The following is a 19,870-nucleotide window of genomic DNA, read 5'->3' on the forward strand; positions in this document are numbered from 1 at the left end:
AGCTGCCCGGACAATGCTATCGAGTTAGCAGGACGCCACACACACCCTAAGTGCTTAGAGCGACTGGTCCTAGCACACTTTAAATCCTGTCTCCCCCCCACCCTGGACCCCCACCAATTCGCATACCGCCAGAACAGGAGCACAGAGGATGCAGTCTCCATCGCAATGCACTCTGTCCTCTCACACCTGGACAACAACAACACCTACGCCAGAATGCTGTTTATAGACTTCAGTTCAGCATTCAATACAATCCACCCCTCACAACTCATCAGGAAACTGACAGACCTGGGCATCAGTTCCCTCATCTGCAAATGGTTACTGGACTTCCTGACCAACCGCCCCCAACATGTCCGGCTGGATAACCGCTGCTCATCTACCATCACAATGAACACCGGTGTACCACAAGGCTGTGTGATGAGCCCTTTCCTCTACTCCCTCTTCACCCACGACTGCAGACCTGCTGATGGTTCCAACACCATCATTAAGTTTGCAGATGACACCACGGTGATTGGCCTCATCAGTGACAACGATGAGGCCGCCTACAGGGAGGAGGTGGATCGTCTGGCTGAGTGGTGCGACAGAAACAACCTGCTGCTTAACACCGAGAAGACCAAGGAGCTCATCGTGGACTACAGGAGGAATGCTGACCCACATCCACCCATCCACATTAAGGGGACGGCTGTGGAGCGTGTGAGCAGCTTCAAGTTCCTGGGAGTCCACATCTCCGAGGATCTCATCTGGACGACCAACTGCTCCAAGCTGGTCAAGAAGGCTCACCAGCGCCTCTTCTTCTTGAGGACTCTGAGGAAGAACCACCTGTCCTCAGACATCCTGGTGAACTTCTATCGCTGCACCATCGAGAGCATCCCGACCAACTGTATAACAGTCTGGTACGGGAACTGCTCTGCCTCGGACCGGAAGGCGTTGCAGAGGGTCGTGAAAACTGCCCAGCGCATCGCCGGAGCACCACTTCCTGCCATAAAAGACATCTACAGGAAGCGGTGTCTGAAAAGGGCTGGGAAAATCATCAAAGACCCCAGTCACCCATCGCATGGACTCTTCACCCTCCTGCCCTCTGGGAGGCGCTACAGGAGCCTCCGGACTAAGACCACCAGGTACCGGAACAGCTTCTTCCCCACAGCTGTCAGACTCCTGAACTCTGCCTCCTGACATCTGACCCACGTTAAACTCATGGACTGAACATACACACACCCACAATGGACAACTGTACCCTCAAACACACAATAATAACATGGACTGAACCACCACTCACAACCACCAGCACTTTATATAGCCTCTGTAGAAACTATCTACACCCTCACTTATCTTAACTGCACTACTGTATAGCTCTGTGTAAATAATCATTCTGTACATTCGATCATCTTTAATCCTACAACTGTTTACAACTTGCATAGTTCCCATTTCTGTATATCTCAGATTCTGTAAAGTTATTTATTTCATATTCTGTATAGTTTTTCATATTTATATCCTGTTCATAGCCTGTTCATAGCCTGTACATACTTATAGTTATAGAATATTCACAACATACTTCATACCGTGTACATTATAACATTCCATAATAGACCCATTTCTGTAATATACTCACATATCTATATTATTGCTAATATATATTGTAATATATCTATATCACTAAAGCACTTCTGGATGGATGCAAACTGCATTTCGTTGCCCTGTACCTGTGCATGTGCAATGACAATAAAGTAGAATTCTATTCTATTCTATTTGAATGGAGATAGGCTACACACAGTTGTGCATATGATATACATGTTCACAAATCCATCGACATAGTAGCATATTAAAAATCTATTTTGAAGCTAGAAATAAGCTTAACAGTCACCGGCCTCACATGAAGACTTAAGCTACACTCAACACTTAATTCCCTACAGTTTAAATATAGTTTTAATAGGTTGTGTTAAAGTCTTGCTAGAGAACAGTTAGTGACGTGTTAACAGACGGATTAGATATAATGCATCACTTGCATTTTATCAACTGGCATTTACAATTTTTTACCAAACAGGGGAAGAAAAACTTTTAGAAAAACTCAATTTATGTCATTTTATTTAACAATTTTTTTCTCCACGAAACAACAAGACTCCAAGCAGAAGAAATCCCCCAAAACAACACCCACTGACAAAAAGAGGCACACTGTGCGCTTTTACAGACAAACTGTAAAACAACAACTTTATTTTTCTCAAAAGTATACTCATTACTAAACTGTGTAAAGACATTAGTCCCAGCTTCTCTTTTCATGTGCAACGACTGCAAGTGATCAAGTGCAACAAGTGTCAGCAACAATCTCACTGAAATATTTATTTTAATTTTCAAGTTTTTCATTTGTAAAGTGACCTATAAATAATCAGCTTTTCTTTACACTACTGAGATTCAAACAAAACATTAAATCATTACAAACACTCAGGATGCGTCCTCAGCTTGAAGGCAAGCAGGCAGAAGCAATGACAGCCAGCATCTTCTAATACTAGACTGGCCTGGTACAGCTTGGAATTGACTAGACTGATCTGTATCCAAGTTGAAACTAGCCTGGATCGGCCCACTACAGCCTGATCCAAATGTGACAAATGGAATTTTCAGGTCGGACCCATCAATGCTCCCTAAAGGAGAAGTGACTCCAGTCTGTGCTGAGCTTTTACTGCCTTCCTGCTTTGTATCAACTTGTGGTTCAGTGGAGCAACTGATGCTCATCTGCGATTGGTCAGCATCCATTTTTGACTGTTGGGCTGGTGTCATCAGCCAGTGTGGCCGACTGTGCTCATTGGTCAGATGATGAGGCGGGTCCAGGGGAGAGCTGCTGTCAGAGGAGGAGCTAAAACGACAAAAGTTTTACTCTAGAAATTACACAACTGGCAGCCAAGGTGAACCAAAAACCCAAAACAAAAAACATGTTGATCAATTCTGACATTTTTATTTGCGGTACCCTCTGTCAAAAGTATTTCAGCCATTGTTTCAAGATCATATATTCTACTAGTACCAATATAGGTAAGAAAAAGACTTGCCTGATGAATGATGTCTGCAGAGAAGCAGAGGATGACGAGTACGCTGGCTGGCTATTTTTATGTGGGCTTGCCATGGTAACATAGTCATCATGAGATAACATAGATGAGCTGCGGCTAACATGAGGGGACATGACCATGTATCCCAGTCCCTCCCTGTCGTCAACGGACTCCTGCATCTCACAGGCTGCGGCATCACATTGGTCCATCTTCATTTCCATGTCACTCCAAGTTTCAGAAATGGACCTATTCTGAGATCTGCAAGGGCTGAAATTAAAGCTCGAGCTTGGAGACGATTCAGGATTTGTTTCGTCTGGTTCGAGGGGCTTTACACAAGACTGTGCAGGACTAGTCTGTATGTCAGGACTTCTGGGGAACAAGACTAAGGGACGCTGTGGTCTTACATTCACCATTCTGTTTCTGTATTTAGGTCTGCAGCGTTTTGAGGCCAGAAGGCCTTTATTCTGACTCTGACTGGAGACTGGAGAGCAGCTCAAATCTGGAAGAACTCTTAGTGCCCGAACTGCCTCCCGAACTGCCTCGTGAATATGCTGGGCCAGTATTCTGTTTCCTGTAAAGAACATATACACCAGGATGAGTCACACTCTTTACTTTTATCCAGTCAGGCCTCAACACAACATTTTTTGTTTGTTTAATTACCTTGGTCATTTGTTTCCATCCAAATCTCTCCAGGACCATTTGGTGCAGACCTGCCGAGCTCCAAGTAGAACAAGCCCTCCAAGTGGCCAAAGCGGCGAACGCTCAACAAAGGTATCGTAACGGATGGCAAATCATTTCCTGCACCCACTCTCACCAAGATCAGAGATGTTGCTGTGAGGCAGAGCCGATTCTCACCAGTGAGGGACTTGGAACTACCCAGACCTCTGGGCTTCACCGTAATGGGCCAAACCTTAGACAATGTGACAGAAACAGGTTGGAGCAAGACAGCTGGGAGGTTTTTTTAATTACTATTTTGAATTAGCTGAGGGTGTCAAAGCAGCCATCTGATGAAAATATGAATTCTGCGCAGTCCTTTTTTATGTTTAATCATTAGATTAGGTTTCTTTTTGAAGGAGGTACAGCACTTGTGTGGCATAAATGTGTCCTATTGAGAATAAGGTTGTCATATTTGCCATTTGATTGATTCTGAGTATCAGGGAAGCTACTCGCTTTGATCAAGATGTTATTAAATTCAGTATATTTAATCAACTGTTTATGATCTTAACTACAACCGAAAAGTGCTCTAACCTCTTTAAAGAAAGCAGCAGGGGGCAGAGTGCAATAGCCATCATCATCTTCATCAGCCCCTTCGCCATACTCCTCATCGTTTTGCTCTTCCTCCATCAGTTTCTTAAGGGCTACATACCAATCCTCCTGCTCCTTCTGGTCCTCCATCACCAGCACCATGGTCTGATCCTTGGGATACAACGCCACAGTGTGGCCTTTCCGGGAACTGGCAATCCGGCTCACGCCAAGACAGCACCGCAAGTAAATCACTCTGGGGAATTAAATACAGTTCGATTTTAATGCTTCTTCAGATGAAAATGAAAGACATACATCCTATAAACCCTCTACAAACACCTATTTTTGGACACATGTTTTGAGTATCACACTTTTTAAATTTAGGACTACCTGCTAATAGTTGAAATATTTTTAACTGTATTATTATTTAGAGATTTATAAAGAAACTACTAAAAACATCAATTTGAGGGTGCTGTATTACAGTACATTTTACAACAAACAAATACACTAGTATAATAATTTTGTACCACTTAATGTGACTTAATAGAAACTACGAGCCTCGGTTAAAGGCTTCACATATAAAGTCACTTTTACCGACCCTTGTTTGCTCGACCCAAACAGCGCAGCTTTGCCAGAAGACTTCTCCTTTGCCATGAACTTCTCCTGGCTCTTGTACCACTCGAGTCGGCTCGGCCCAGTGTGACTCCCTGCTCTGAGGACAAAATATCTCTTGTGGTTCCGCTCCAGCTTCCCCAGGTAACCTTGTTTCACCACATCAGTCTGCAGCCCAGACGAGGTCATGAGGGCACTGGCCAGATGGCCCAGAGGGATGGAAGTTTGACCGGCACAGAAAAGTTCCTCATACAAATGAGGCGAAGGACCCTCATTCAACTGACGGTCCCCAGAGTCTTCGTCATGCTCAATTTTACCATCATTCGAGAAAGGCTGCAGAGTTTTCACTGGCAGACATTTTTGGATGGAGCTGCTGTCATGACATGAAAGAGGGGAATAGGAAGCAGGTGGAGATTTTCTTTGGTTGGTGAACCAGTCGTACCCTTCTGCCATTTCATTCAGGACAACCTTTAAACCTGCTGCATGCAGAGAGGGAAAGTAAAAGTGGAGTTAATGAGATGACAGAGGCTCTACCAACAAATACTTAATTTAAAAATAACAAAAACAACTCAGTGAGTTGTGGCTCATTTTATTTATTGCTTCTAGAATGGTGAACATTTACTTTATGATTTATGACAATATTGTAGTTTGAATTTAAATCTGATCAACACAAGTCACTGTATCTTTGTCCCTGTTTAGAGTTTAAGTTTGATGATGTATCTCACAGGTGTGAATAAAAATAAATCAGATTTTACAGTTTCTCCAACGACACAAACATCCTCCATACACTGAAGTGTTTTGTTCAGTTTCTAATTGCTGGGGCCCAGCAGAGTAGCAGTCTGAATAGTTGTTTGTTGTGAACCAGACAGTTGTTTTGTTTTAAACTGTGACTTTTGAGCATTATTGTTGGCAAAAACCTGCGAAATTATTTAAAAAAATGTGTGCAAAACAAAGCAAATCACAGAAGGGGAATCAAAACTAAGAAATTAAGAGTAAACAGAATCACAAAAGTTCCGATGTTTCCTACGTTAACAACGTGCAGGCATTCTGTAATCAGATTATGAGTTTGAACTTGGAGCTGGTGAAGTTATCTTTCCTGTGACCACAGAAATCTGGTGGATAGATGAACTAAAGATACAAAGCTGAGCCAGGTTTTATTTATAAAGCACCAAACAGTTACAATTATATATAAGAATTTTTTTTCTTTTTAAAAGTGCAAGACACAAAAACATGGATTGACACAATAAAATAAAACAATAAAATTTCACACTTGGTCAAACGCCACACAGAAAAAGTTGGTCTTCCAAGCAGATTTAAAAATGCCTTTGAATGCAGACTAAGCCTACGTGCTTATTCTGGTTTCTTTTAATACTAAACTACTGTAAACTGCTTTTTCTCTCACTCAGCTGGTGTGTCTGCAGCAGCAGTGTTATTTTCGGTCTGTATTGGGCGTAACAGTTTCATGTCTTTACTATAGCATAATTTTATCGTCAATTCTGCTGCCAGTAAACTTCATTTTTGTGATTGGGTTAACTTAGCAATCTGATAACCAGCACTGTGTGCCTGTTCCCGCTGATTGTTGATGTTACACTACAGAGAAGCCAGATAACAGAATGGCACCCTGGGTATGATGAACTCAGTCTTTAGTACAGGGACCAGGGCCCTGTTCCAGGAAGCTGGTTTAGTGGAAAAACTGAGTAAGTATACCCTGAGTTAACGAAAACTCTGGGTCTTCGGTGTCACAAAGCGAGTTCAGCTGCAGCCTGAGTGAGTCACTATGACGACACACTCCGTGAAGCTAACCTGCCCCCTAGCAGGTTTGCTACAACTAACCCTGACTGTCTCCGCCTCTTTGTCGGAAACCTGACAGTAGGAAGTGTCAGACATGGCGTGCCCCGTCCTTGAAGAGCCAGTAGATATCGACGCCCAAATTCTCCGCAGAGCTCTCCGCCGGGAGAGAGTGATTCGAGCGCGTCTGGACATTTTATCATTACCTGATGATTTTCTGTGCGAACGTTACCGTTTCTCAGCACAATCTATAATTTATTTGAATAACATCCTCAGGCCATATATTACGCATGTGACACATCGCGGACATGCTCTCAGTTCTGTACATATTATTTGTATTGCACTTCGGTTTTTTGCAAACGGGAGCTTTCTGTATAATATTGGTGACGCTGAGCACGTTTCCAAGGCTACCGTCTGTCGGGCAGTCAGGAATGTTACAGTTGCACTGAAACGTCTCCTGTACTCGTTTGTGGTGTTCCCCGGTCATAGACCCACAAGATTCATCAAAGAGGGATTCCACAAAATTGCAGGTAGCAGGATGAACAAAACTTAATTTATGATGTGGTGATACTTGAACTACTACTTAAATTATACATTTATTTTCACGGTTCCCAGGCGTGATTGGCTGTACAGATGGCACTCACATTCCAATCATTGCTCCTTCAGTAAATGAAGGAGACTATGTGAACAGGAAGTCTTTCCACAGCATTAATGTACAGGTACATAGTTCCCTGTAGCATTTCAAACTAACAAATTATTTCATTATAGTAATGGATGCTAATTTGTGTTCTCTGCACTGTGAAGATCATATATGATGCTGCCAACATCATCACAAATGTGGAAGCCAAGTGGCCAGGCTCTGTCCATGACTCACAAATATTCCGTGAATGTACACTGAGCACAAAATTTGGACATGGTGAGTTGAGAATACTTTAAAATATATAAAGACCAATTGCTTCAGGGACATTTGAACTGAAGTGTATCCTTCTGTCTTAGGAGAGTTCACTGGCTACTTGCTTGGTGATAGGGGGTATCCATGTTTACCCTATTTGCTTACCCCTTACCCTGACCCTGAACCGGGCCCACAGCAGCGATATAATCTGGCTAATTGCAGGACAAGAGCCAGAATTGAAATGACTATCGGAATGCTTAAGGCCCGGTTCCAGTGCCTGCAAAGACTCAGGGTCACCCCAGAAAGGGCATGTGACAGTATTGTGGCATGTGTGATTCTTCACAACATTGCCACAATTAGAGGAGAACACTGTCCTTCTGAACCAAACATCAGCAGTGATCCAAACCATGAACATCCTGACCCTCCCACGGACATACAAGATGGAAGCGCAGTCAGAGACACCATATGTCACAATCATTTCTTTTGACCCATCACCTCAACATGTTGAAAGAAGAATAAACTGATTTTTTGTTCAACTGGCTTTATTGGTCGCCTGTGTTTCCTGTACACAAAGTATTAACAGATGTAAACCTCATAAAGTGTCTCTGTTGCTTCCTCCTCTGTAACAGCTGTCAATGTCTCTTCATTATTTTCCTGTAGTAAAGAAATAAACAACATTGCTGTTCTACTGTAAACTCATATAATCTGTGGCGTATTACTCACAACTGCATGTTGGTCTGGCTCAACAGGAGGCTGCACCAGATGCAGTACACCACCACCATCAACTGATAGAATATGAGGTTTATACAGGTCACTTATAACTTACAAGGGACCAAATGGCAATTAACAAACATACCAATCACCTTACACTTCATTGTCATTATGCTCTCAAAGACAACCAAGACTGAGGGAAGGCAAACTCAGTAGGAAAATAACTTCACTACAAAATAATCCATTATGGTAAAGAGTTTATCAAATGAATGAGCAGCACTGCAAAGGTGACTGTGAAGAAAGGATGTATGCACATCATGTATTATTTTGAATTTACCCCCTATGTAGGCACTTGTGTCTTGCGGGGTTATTGACTCAGAGGATGTCCCCACAGAGATGCCTTCGGCCACAGGACGCCCACTGTTTTGGCTGAGGGCCAACTGCTCAGCCTCTGTGAGTGGTGGTGGAGGACCCCCACCTGTTTTTCGGGCCTCTGCTTTTTTTCTGTTGGCTATAACGGGTCACATTTGAGCATACAGAGTAAGCAAATATGTACTTGTAATGTGCTCAGATAATTTCAATAAGTGCTTACAGAGGGGAAATTAATGTAGCCTCTAACTGCAATTGATTTACATCGGACAAACAGACCAAGCACTATGGCTCATAATACAATTACACCTTACCTGTTTGGACTATATTTTTATATTTCATTTTTACTTGCTGCCAGGAACGTTTGGGGCCTGTTGGGTTGCACCTGCGCTCACATCACGTCACAAAATAAAATGTATAAAATAACAAATAAAATAAGATATGATAAAATAACGTGTTAAATGGGTGGAAATCCCTCGATCAATGTTTATATTAACACTCACGCATTGACTCTGTCGGCTATGTTTTGCCATGCATGCTTCCTTTCTTTCGCAGCTGTGGCTGTGTTACTTTTTTCCGCGGAATTTGCATGTTATCGGCATATGCTGCCATCAGAATTTCGGCGTCAAGCGCTGTAAAATACATTGACCGCGCCTTCTTTCCCTCCGTCTCCATGGTGACTCGCTTAATCTGTGCTCCGCTTATCAGGGCTTTATGTATCCTCGTCCGCGCGCTTCACTTGGGGTTAAAGCAACTCCGCGTTGACTGAACTAATTGTTATCAGCCTTTCTGAAACCGAATATTCCGAGTTGGACAGTTCGGGGTTACTCAACCCTGAGTATCGTTTTTCACTCTGAGTTTTCTAAACCGGCTTCCTGAAACAGGGCCCAGATCACTACTGAAGACTATCAAAACAAACAACAGACACTAGATGATGAGATTTTCCTTCATAAATCATTTTGACCATTATCACAACTGCACAAGGTATTACAACCTACTGAATTCAGCTCAAGCTGCTCCAAGAACTGCCTCTTAAACTAAGGTCTCTTTATGATGCAAGCTTTCAGCAGTTCAATATTAGAAAGGATTGCTCCCTATGGATTTAAAGAATGTCTAATATGATAGTGGATTTCAAAGCACACATACTAGAGTCATTCACAATACCCTGCAAATAATGAAACATGCTATAGCAATGCATAGGGTGCGTGGGGTTCATCAGAGGGTGGGGGTAATAGCAGCAGTGAGGCTCTTAGGTTCATGGCCAAATGTCTCAGGTCAGCAGTGCAGCAAGGTCCTACACCCAAAGAGCGATTCGCTCCATTCTCTCCGTTTTATAGCCTCTATGACTAAGGTCAGTTAGCTAAGATGATAGCAAAGCAGCAGGAATGTCCATTTCGTAACACAAAGCAAAGCAAAAATATATTGATGACTCTACCCTGGAAACAAGCAAATAACAACTGACACAGAAAAGTAATAAAACGATTTCTGGACACCGTTAACTAATTTGCCTGTTTCTTTTGGCATGCGAAGTTCTCCACAGAAAGTAAGGCTCAGGGGGAGAAAATCACTCAGTGCTTTATGTAAACGAAACAACAGAAGAATAACCCGAGGGCAAACTACTTAGACTGCTAAAAACATGACTGTTCAGCTAATTTGTGGAGTAAAACCGTTTGCGTACAAGAAATGTGACAAATTACAGATTTTCGAGGTAAAACAACTTTTTAAATGTACTAAAATAAAACTACACATTTGTGAATAGTACAGTTTAGGGTCTCTCTTCGGAGTTAACAGCTTCTTCCCATCAGCTAGCAGAGTTACCACTGTGGCGGAGTGAAACTTACCTGTGGCAGGCAGCTATAAGTGTAACACCTGCAGGTACGCGCTTTCACGGATGCTTTCATAACACGCCGCTGTTTCCAAAACCATTTCCCGTCACTCTCCGGGCTCAGTGTGTTTGTCTCTCAGCTGCTCCGAGATTCCAATCAGTGTGGCCTTCAGGGGTCTCTCGTGAAAAACACAACTGTATGAAACCATACAGTCCATGGTGGAAAAGAAAAGAAAAAAAACTGGACAGATGCGTTGAAGTACAGAGCAAAGTCAGCTTGGCTGTGTTGAGCTTTAAATCTGAGCTTTCAGTAGTATGAAAGTTTTACCTGGCTCAATCACCATGGTAAGCTATGCTGTGAATTAGAGGCGAGCAGATCGAAACAAATATAACCTGATACCGGAGCAGAAGCTTAAACTACAAAGCAGGATTTTGTCTTATGTAGGTAACTTCAGGGTTACTATGAAGGGGGTTCACTTCTCACAGGATTAAATCGCCATGGTAACTTATGCTGTGAATCAGAGGTGAGCAGATCAAAACAAATACTGCTTATTTCAGCTAAAACAAAGTCTATTGTATCCATACCAACACGTATTGGGTCGATACTAGCATAACAGGGCTGATATTTTGTTTCAGTCCTCTATGTCCAGTATGTAGCCCACTGTAGCTGTACTGTGAAAAACGTCAGAACTTTTTTGCACTGACTGTCACATCTATTTTATTTATAGCCTTGCTTTTAAACAATGGAAGTTAACACAAACTCCTTAAGAGACAGGTATGTTTACATTTCAGGTCTCCAAAAACCCCAGTTTCAAAAAAAACTGAAAACCTGAGGTGTGTTTTGTTGTGTTAACAGTGATTTAGTGCTCATTAAAATGTGTTAAGAATTTGTAACTTGATGATTAATCTCATAAATCATGACGCACTGCTCACCCAGACATAAGCTGCCTTTGTAAGATCAAAATATCGGTATTGGTACCGGCCATGTAATTACTTAGCATCCGATCAGTACCAGAAGTTGCACTATTGCACATGCCTGCCTTGAACCAAACCTGCACCAGAGCAGATTAAGAGCTATCTTAGAGATTAACAGGTATAACATCGCTGCCTATATAGTGTCACCATCCCTGGAAGATCTTTCAGATCTCTGTGCGTGACACCCTGATTAGAAGTTTTTTTCATTCCCAGATGAGCATCTCGTTGAATGTCTCCATTACGAACAACTTGCTCCAACCCTATACATATCAAATATAACACAGCGAGGTCGTGCTTTTCACATCAGACTAACCTTTGTGTGGCAATTTGCTTTGTTACCATCAGGGGTTTCCTTTATGACACAAACTATGCACCAGTTAGAAAGATTTACTTTTCTCTTACACATGAGCTACAAAATTTTGTATAAGAAATCTCGTAAGGTAAGAAGGAGTATTAAAGAGGAATTCTGTAGCACAGCAGGTGACTGATGTACAAATCCTTCAGTTATACTTCATGATTATACTTGGGATTGTAGCTGCTGTAATTAAACTTCCCCATCTCCGGGTGGACAAGACTCTAGGAATATTCAAATCCTGGTTCCAGTGCCTGCATAGACTCAAGGTATCATCAGAGAGAACATGCGACATCATTGTGGCATGTGTTGTTCTCCATAATATTGCCTCTCTTAGCAGCACCCTGCCATATGAGTGGATGAACCTGGGGAAGAGGATCCTGTTCACCCTGAAAATGTTCATGATGCAAGAGCTGTCAGAGAAACCATTTGCTAAAATCGCTTTTCAGATTAGTTTACCCCACCCCCAGAGGATAAATCAGGACTCTTTATTCAACATTTTATTTGTTCTTCTTTATTTCCTACAAATACAAAACCAGCCATTATCATTTGTGCATTTATCTGAGAGTAACCACCTGTAACATGTTACCCACCTCTAGCTGGTGCTCCAGTAATTCAATTTCCAGATCTGTCTTTCTAATCTGACGATCCAAGTATGTGATTTCTTTGTCAGTTTTTGTCATTGTTTGGATGAGGTGCATTTTGTAAATTTCTTTAACTGGTAACTGTAAAATGTAAGAATGGCTTGAAATGTATGCATGGTGCAGTTTAAATAAAGCTATGAAAATGCAGAATGGCATTGAACGTCTCACTGTGTTAATATGTGCTGGGGTAGTTGATGGAGCTTCCTCTTGATAATGTTCGGCCTTGCTCTGTTAATTTAAAAGATAAAACATGAATATGAAGGTTGTTTTCCAGTCATCGTCATCACTTCACTGCACATTTCAAATACAAGAACACACGACTAAAACATACCTCTACTGTCATGGTGTGTACCTCACTAGGTCTATCTGGTTCTATCTCAGCAGATAATGTATCCTTATCGTCATCTTCGTCTGCTTCCTGTGATGAAGAGCAACATTCTGTTTTAGAAACCTTTCTTTAGAAATATCTCAGGAGCACTCAGTCACCTACTTACAGATGGAAGGGATGGAAATGCTTCTGCTGAAGTAGGAGTCTCATCAAGGCCATCAGCAACTGTTGAAATAAATATGCAGATGTGTTATAGCACATGATGGCATTATGAATAAGTCAGCAGGGAACAGCATTCCTAAGTAATAAAGACATAATGGAAAATGCATGTCCAAGCTAATACTAGTAACAAGGATCAGTACTGCACTGCTGATGAAGAAACTTAGCTACTGTTGCACCAAATGTACTGAACCTTTAGTTGAGACAATGCAGACAGAAATGATCCCATTTCAAACACTTGTGAATTGTAATTTGTAGTATAACTCACTATGTACTCTGGTCAGACGTGGCCAAAGAGTCTGGCTGAGATGGTTCCTGAAGTATTGCTTCTTTTTAGTTATTTTTTAAAGAGATATAAATGAATTCGATTTTTGGTTTGTTTGTTGCATTTGAACCTTTATGCTTTGCCTTTTACTTCACTCAGTGATTCATTAAATTTTCATTCACTTTTTACTTTCACTTTAACACTTAAACTGTTGGCACTAAAATTTACTTGGTTAGGTTTATAAAAAGGAAGGAAATGAGAATTTCATCCCACATATTCAAATTTCATGTATGTGTGTGCTATAAATAATTACATTTTATGCAGACACTTGCGCTCTGTGGGGTGACGGGCTCAGCCACCGGGCATCCAGTATCCTTACTCTTGGAAAACTCTTCTGCCTCAGTCAGCATGGATGGAGGTGCCCCTTCAACCACTTTGCGAGCCTCTGCCTTCTGTCTGTTAGCTAAATTGAAGCCATATGTTAATCTGAGCAGGATATTAGGCCTGTGGGTTTAAAAAAAAAATTTATGGACTCATATACAAAAGAAAAAGTGGGCCTTACCTGTTTGAACTATGTTTTTATATTTCATTTTCAGCTGCTGCCAAGTCCTTTTTGTTCCCGTGGGATTGCACCTTAATTAAAATTATGAGTTAAAATTAGCCTGTAAATGCATCTCAGGATTCACATGTATTTACCGTTTCAACTCACGCATTTACACGCGCTGCAATTCTCTCCCACGCCAGTTCTCTCTCCTTTGCTGCTGCAGCCGTGTTGCCTTTCTTGCTAAAAATGTGTTCGTACTCTCCATATACACTCAGCAGAATATCTATTTCAAGTGGGGTGAAGTAAGCCGAGCGTTTTCTCCGCCCGGTTTCCATGGTGAATCATAGGCTTTTGGATTTTGGATTGGGTTAAAAAAAATATGGTATCACGCACGTGCTTACCTCAGGGTGGGCATACTCAGAGTTGATTAAACTAACTCTGATCAGCTGTTCTGGACGCTCAGCGTTTATCAATTCGGAGTTTCTTTTGAGTTTGTTGATCTCCCTTCCTGGATAAGAGCCCTGGGGTCCGTTCTTCGTACCTCGCTTACTACATCCAAGATCAAATGACACAATGACACGCCTCATGCATGCTGAACACTCCCGATATGAAAATCTCTTTCCACTTGGATGGGAGACCGCTTGGGCACTTCCTTCTACAAGCTGCAGAGGGCGCTGTTTCTCCTTTTACACATGCTACAGTGTCATGTTTTTATTGCCGCATGAAGATTATAAGTATCATTATAGAGTTTCCTTTAACATGTTTTTGTGCACCTGCCAGTTTAAAGGCACATTTATTTCAGCATTTTTATGTCAGTTTAAACGAAGTCCATTGTTGCAAATTAGAGAAAATGTTGTGTATTATGTAACTGTCTGAAGCACAATGGATAAAAAAAAGATCATGTGTTCATGATCACATCCAACAACAAGCTGTTCTCTAACCATTTCAGGTGGTGTTTTACACTTTAAAACACAATGTACAACAAGTCGTATGTGAGATGCAGATGTGGCATTGACTCAGTGACTTTGAATAATTCACAGAGCAGAGCTGTCTGTTACTTATCTCTCAACTGTTACAACCTAGTGCTCATAATTACTTCATTCATACCCAAGCAGTCATGTTTGTGTCGTCAAAATCTTTTGAATAAGCTGTAAAGCATTATAGATGTAGCATTATCACCACTGGAAAACACATTTAATATCATAATACATTTAAGGGCAGAAGCAAAAATAACGACAAAATCACAAAGATATTCTTTATTGTGTTCAAACTTTCTTTTCTTTCTTTCTTCTTTCTATACTTGCATATGTGGCTGTTGTGACCTTTTGATCCTCACAAAGATGCCTGTCATTTTAGATTAGTGAAACTGATTACTTTTAAGTATTTGTTACATTCTGTACAGCATGGTTACCCCAGGCGGTTGTGTATATTGGATAATCTAAACTTGACTTTCAGCTTTGAATTGCATTTACATTAGATTAACGGTGTCACAACTTTCCAAGTGAAAAACTTTTGGATAAATTCTGGAGGATGCCATTTAAATTATCATGTCAAATACTGTTAAAATCCTTTTTTCTATAACTCGCACATACCAGTAAATACTTTTCCTGGTAATATTCTGCTTCCTCTAATCTGTATCTTCAGTTTCACTTTTTAAATTAGTTGATCGAACTCACGCCGTTTTCTTGGTGATGCGTTTCTTTTGTCTGCTGACATCAACCGATAGTTTCTCATCACTATGCTGCTGTCAGTTCAGATGAGAGAAGTTATCTTCCAGCCAACTTAAACTTTTTTTTTTGAATAAGCAGCAGGGCATTTTGCATCCACATAAGATGAACTGTTCAGATTGTAACTCTGTTATACAGCATCCACTTTGACTGGGAGCTTTTGAGCAAACAAAGTTGTCATTTTTAGTATTTAATATTTAAATAATTTGTGGTGAGAGAACACACAAGCCTTCATACAACAGCTATACTTTAGATGAGGCCTCCTCCTTGGTGTTGTTCTCTGAGGCTGCTAGCGTGGCTGATTTGACTTGTTGCTTCAGGCGAGGTCAGATAACACTTTTTTAGTTGTTCTGTTGAAGAAGACAAAGATAAAAGAGTAAGAATTCAACCACTTTCTTTCACTGTATGACATGATGTATGATTGTAAAAGAAAACAACTATTTTCTTTAGAGCAAAAAAGAGCAAAAAAAAACTCTAAAGGGAACATTTATTTATTTTTATTTTATTTTATTTGTATTTTCCTTAATTGTGTCAAATATATATTTTCTCATCTTAATGTCCACTGAGCTGTGAGCCAGGGGGCGGTAATGCGCCTTAACATTGGTTGCCAACCAAGAAGAAGAAGAAGCTGTGAGCCAGGAGGGAGGGGGTGAGTGAGTGATTCGTAACAGGAAGGGAGGGGGTGAGTGAGTGAGTGATTCGTAACAGGAAGGGAGGGGGTGAGTGAGTGAGTGAGTGAGTGAGTGATTCGTAACAGGAAGGGAGGGGGTGAGTGAGTGAGTGATTCGTAACAGGAAGGGAGGGGGTGAGTGAGTGAGTGATTCGTTCAACTCGTTTGAGCTGTGAGCCAGGAGGGAGGGGGTTAGAGAGTCCTGAGTGATTCGCTTATGCTATGATTCAGCACAGCAAGGGAGGGGGTGAGTAACTCCAATGTGCTGTTAGCATGTTAGCTGAGCGATGCAACTGTGAACCGAGCTATTGTCTTGATGTGAGCTTCTACTCAGGGTTTTTTCTTCCAGTTCAGAGCAGAAATGTTTTTGTTAAGAAACTGGCTGTTCCCCCCCCCCCACACAATTTTAATTATAAGCTAGATATATTTCTACTAATGGAATTAGTTTGCTAACAGCAACAGGGATGAGTCAGTGAGTCAGTTGCGCTTGTGAATCATGATTCACGAGTCAGTAAAGTGATTGAACGATTCGTTCACGAATTGAACATCACTAAGTCATACGCATGTGAACATGAGTGACATTCATTCGTAACCACAGGGTTTAACATGATGCCGGCCAACTCTTTGCCTTTTGTTTATGGGTATTTTTGACCTTTCTTCCAGAAGTGCATTTGTGTGGACAGACACTGACGTTGGACGAGAAGATTTGGCTCGCCTCTGTGAAGGCCAGTCAAGTCTTCCATACCAAACTCGCTCATCCATGTCTTTATAGATCTTACTTTGTGCACTGGTGTGGAGTCATGTTGGAACAGGAAAGGGCCATCCTCAAACTGAAATGATCCAAAATGTCTTGGTTTGCTGAAGCATTAAGACTTCCTTTCACTAGAACTAAGGCTACGTTCACACTGCAGGCGAAAGCGCATCAAATCCGACTTTTTTTGACCCTATGCGACCCATCTATCCGATCATGGTATGACAGTGTGAACGGCACAAATCCGATATTTTCAAATCCGATCTGGGTCACTTTCGTATGTGGTACTGAATCCGATACATATCTGATGTTTTAGAAAGCAACTGCTGTTTGATGGTCACGTCGCACTAAATCCGTCTTTTATGTCACTGACACAAGACAGACGCCAATTATCAGCGCCGGAGAAGACATCGTGAACGCTTACTGGCCATCCAGTGAAACTGTTGGGAAGACAATGTTGGAGAAACGTGAACATTTTATTTGTACTGTATAATCTGCAGATTCTGACAGAAATCTGCAGCTATCCTTCGAAGCACCGCTCCTCTCTAAAACAGCAATAAGGATCATTATTAGGCCATTTGTAAATAACAAAATAACTTAAAGCAAAATTGGGAAACGTAAAGTCCGAAACAAGTTTTTATATTAAGGTCCATCAGTCAAACAATACTGTTGCTCTGGGTCTAAACAGAGCGTGTTGTGTGTGACGTCTTCTTTTGTGCATGCGGGCCGCTTTGAGGGTTCACACTAGAGCGCGTTTGCTGTCACATTTTATTTGTAGTGTGAACAAGCAGACAAAAAAATCGGATTTGATCAAAAAAATCGGAATTGAGCATTAAAACCTGCAGTGTGAACGTAGCCTAAGAGGCCAAGCCCAATTCCTGAAAACAACCACACACCATGATCCTCCCTCCACCAAACTTTACACTTGGCACACTGCAGCCAGATAAATACTGTTCTCCTGGCAACCACCAAACCCAGACTCATACATCAGATTGGCAGTTGGAACTATAACTGGACCTGTTGCACAGGTGACATCCTATCACAGTACATCACTGAAATTCATTTAGCACCTGAAAGTGACCCATTCTTTCACAAATGTTTGTAGAAGCAGGTGTGCAGACTGCTTCTAGACTTACGTGGCGATGAAAGTGATTGAATAACCTGAATTCAATGATTTGAATTGGTGAGTAAATTCTTTTGAAAAGGTAGTGTATCTTTGTTAGATAATTTAAAATACATTTGAATTTAATTTCATCAAACTCTTCTGTTCTTTTTAGAGATGTCGTTTTTTGGTCATTCATTGATCATTAACTTCACTACACTCCTGGACAATATGTGAGGTCTGAAGACAAAGGTCAGAAGATGTCTTCTCTGTTAATGATCATGCCGAAACAGCGCTTTTTTTTTTTACATGTTTAAACATTGTGTCGCATAAATTCTGCTGATGTGTTGTTGGTTCAGTGAACTTGAGTATCTTACCAAGGAGCTGTCTGCTACTTATCTCTGTCTGAACAATATTTTACAACAGTTTTCAATATTCAAATCATAGATCATTTTCCAGGCTATAAGACTCTTGTAAAGCAGTTTAATCACTGAACCTGCTGTGCCACTTTTAACTGGCACATGAACTGCAAAGCCTTTTCATGGAGTTCATCGCTCACTTTCAGTCAAGTATTTCAGGAAATTACTGCACTGGTTAGCACTGTCCCTCACAGCAAGAAAATCCTTGGTTCAATGTTCTCTTTGCAAACTCTGGTTTCTCCCACAGTCCACTTAGTCCAACTCCTGAGTCTAGATTGACCATGGGTGTGAATATTAGTGCAAATGGTTGTCTGTCTTTATATATTCACCATGGATAGACTGACAGTTTGTCCAGGGTTAGTCTGTCTGTTGATGTGTTGTGAGGTCAGTGAACTTCAGTGCTTCAGACAGCGACCTGCTTGTTACTTATCTCTGTGCAGATACAACACAGTACTCCAGCTTTCATTATTCAAATTTTATTTGAATAACCGCCATCATCACCACTGATACCACCACTATGTCTGGATAGAAAAGTCATATAAAACATTTATTTATTTATTTTTAGATTAATTTAAGAAACTGTCTCTAGCAATGTCACTTTTGTCAGCATTGTGAATGCTGAAGAGAAAATTTTGCTGTTAAGTCAGGAAGACTGAGTTTACCAGACGTCTGCAGCCAGCTCGCCCTCTCTGTTTCTCTGTATTTGAATACAAATGAGCACAATGTCATATCTTTAAGTGTTTATGTTGCATTATAGTTGAAGTAGGTGACAGGTGAGTTTTGGCAAGAAATAATATATTTGAAAAAAACAAACAAACCTACTGCTGTGTTGAATTTCATCGTATTTACTGTTGGAGTGAGGAAAGGAATGCAGCTTAATGGTATGGATTACAAGACCAGACCAGTAACCAGTAGTTGATAGGGCTGTTAGGCTGAAGTCCACAAGACATATAGATAAGCAGAAAATCCTTTACTTTGTGAAAAACAATCTATGTGTTTGCTGAGTCAGTGAACGTTTTGTGGATGCAGATTGGATTTTCTTCTTCATGGACCTTACCAGTCACCAGCTTCAGATGATTTTAACTGAAGACCAAAACTAAAACATAAGAAAGTGAAAATGATTGTAAATCAAAAGATAACAAATAATTATTTTAAAACATATTTGAGACACTCCTTTGTTGTCTATTTCTTATGTTTTATTCCAGTAATTCCAGAGTTGCTGTGGAGCACACACAATTTCATTGTACATTCTACAATGACAATAAATAGCTGTTCTACCTTTTATGTTCTATTATACTACTATTGGGTTCACGAACAGGAGGCCATCTTGGCCTGCAGGTTTGCTCTCATGTAGTTTCTCCAGCTCCCCCTCCTCCTAATTGGCCAAAAGTCACAGTAAAACCGTA

The 19,870-nt window shown here is 41.1% G+C and overlaps 2 protein-coding genes across 4 annotated transcripts; both read right to left on the bottom strand.

Moving 5' to 3' along the window:
- Positions 1 to 2,062: 2,062 nt before the first annotated feature.
- LOC120735495 (insulin receptor substrate 2-B-like) lies at positions 2,063 to 10,738 on the bottom strand. Its single transcript, XM_040034879.1, has 6 exons — positions 10,485 to 10,738; positions 4,870 to 5,362; positions 4,278 to 4,527; positions 3,690 to 3,939; positions 3,033 to 3,600; positions 2,063 to 2,842 (listed from the first exon to the last, which is right to left on the bottom strand). The coding sequence occupies exons 2-6, from the start codon at positions 5,334 to 5,336 to the stop codon at positions 2,434 to 2,436; spliced, it is 1,944 nt and encodes a 647-aa protein (XP_039890813.1). The 5' UTR covers positions 5,337 to 5,362; positions 10,485 to 10,738; the 3' UTR covers positions 2,063 to 2,433.
- Positions 10,739 to 10,947: 209 nt separating this feature from the next.
- On the bottom strand, positions 10,948 to 14,541 carry LOC120735496. Of its 3 annotated transcripts, XM_040034881.1 has the most exons (7): positions 13,961 to 14,541; positions 13,814 to 13,884; positions 13,565 to 13,714; positions 12,934 to 12,992; positions 12,771 to 12,857; positions 12,608 to 12,667; positions 10,948 to 12,520 (listed from the first exon to the last, which is right to left on the bottom strand). In XM_040034881.1, the coding sequence occupies exons 1-7, from the start codon at positions 14,128 to 14,130 to the stop codon at positions 12,353 to 12,355; spliced, it is 765 nt and encodes a 254-aa protein (XP_039890815.1). In that variant the 5' UTR covers positions 14,131 to 14,541; the 3' UTR covers positions 10,948 to 12,352. The 3 variants fall into 3 exon arrangements, with proteins under 3 accessions (XP_039890815.1, XP_039890816.1, XP_039890814.1); XM_040034882.1 differs by having other exon boundaries at positions 10,949 to 12,667; positions 14,197 to 14,541; XM_040034880.1 differs by having other exon boundaries at positions 10,949 to 12,667.
- Between the last annotated feature and the right edge of the window lie 5,329 nt (positions 14,542 to 19,870).

The sequence above is a fragment of the Simochromis diagramma genome, unplaced genomic scaffold, assembly GCF_900408965.1.
Source record: "Simochromis diagramma unplaced genomic scaffold, fSimDia1.1 OVJJ01000027.1, whole genome shotgun sequence".
Classification (NCBI taxonomy): Eukaryota; Metazoa; Chordata; class Actinopteri; order Cichliformes; family Cichlidae; genus Simochromis; species Simochromis diagramma.

Excerpts from the sequence above, each read along its gene's own strand:
- LOC120735495 (XM_040034879.1), bottom strand. The coding sequence starts at position 5,336 with ATGGCAGAAGGGTACGACTGGTTCACCAACCAAAGAAAATCTCCACCT. Across the intron at positions 4,528-4,869 it reads TTTGGGTCGAGCAAACAAGG|AGTGATTTACTTGCGGTGCT; the intron begins GTCGGTAAAAGT and ends TTAATTCCCCAG. Across the intron at positions 3,940-4,277 it reads CTGCTGCTTTCTTTAAAGAG|GTTTGGCCCATTACGGTGAA; the intron begins GTTAGAGCACTT and ends ACATTGTCTAAG.
- LOC120735496 (XM_040034880.1), bottom strand. The coding sequence starts at position 14,130 with ATGGAAACCGGGCGGAGAAAACGCTCGGCTTACTTCACCCCACTTGAA. Across the intron at positions 13,885-13,960 it reads ATTGCAGCGCGTGTAAATGC|GTGCAATCCCACGGGAACAA; the intron begins GTGAGTTGAAAC and ends ATTTTAATTAAG. Across the intron at positions 12,668-12,770 it reads TACACACCATGACAGTAGAG|AGCAAGGCCGAACATTATCA; the intron begins GTATGTTTTAGT and ends TTAAATTAACAG.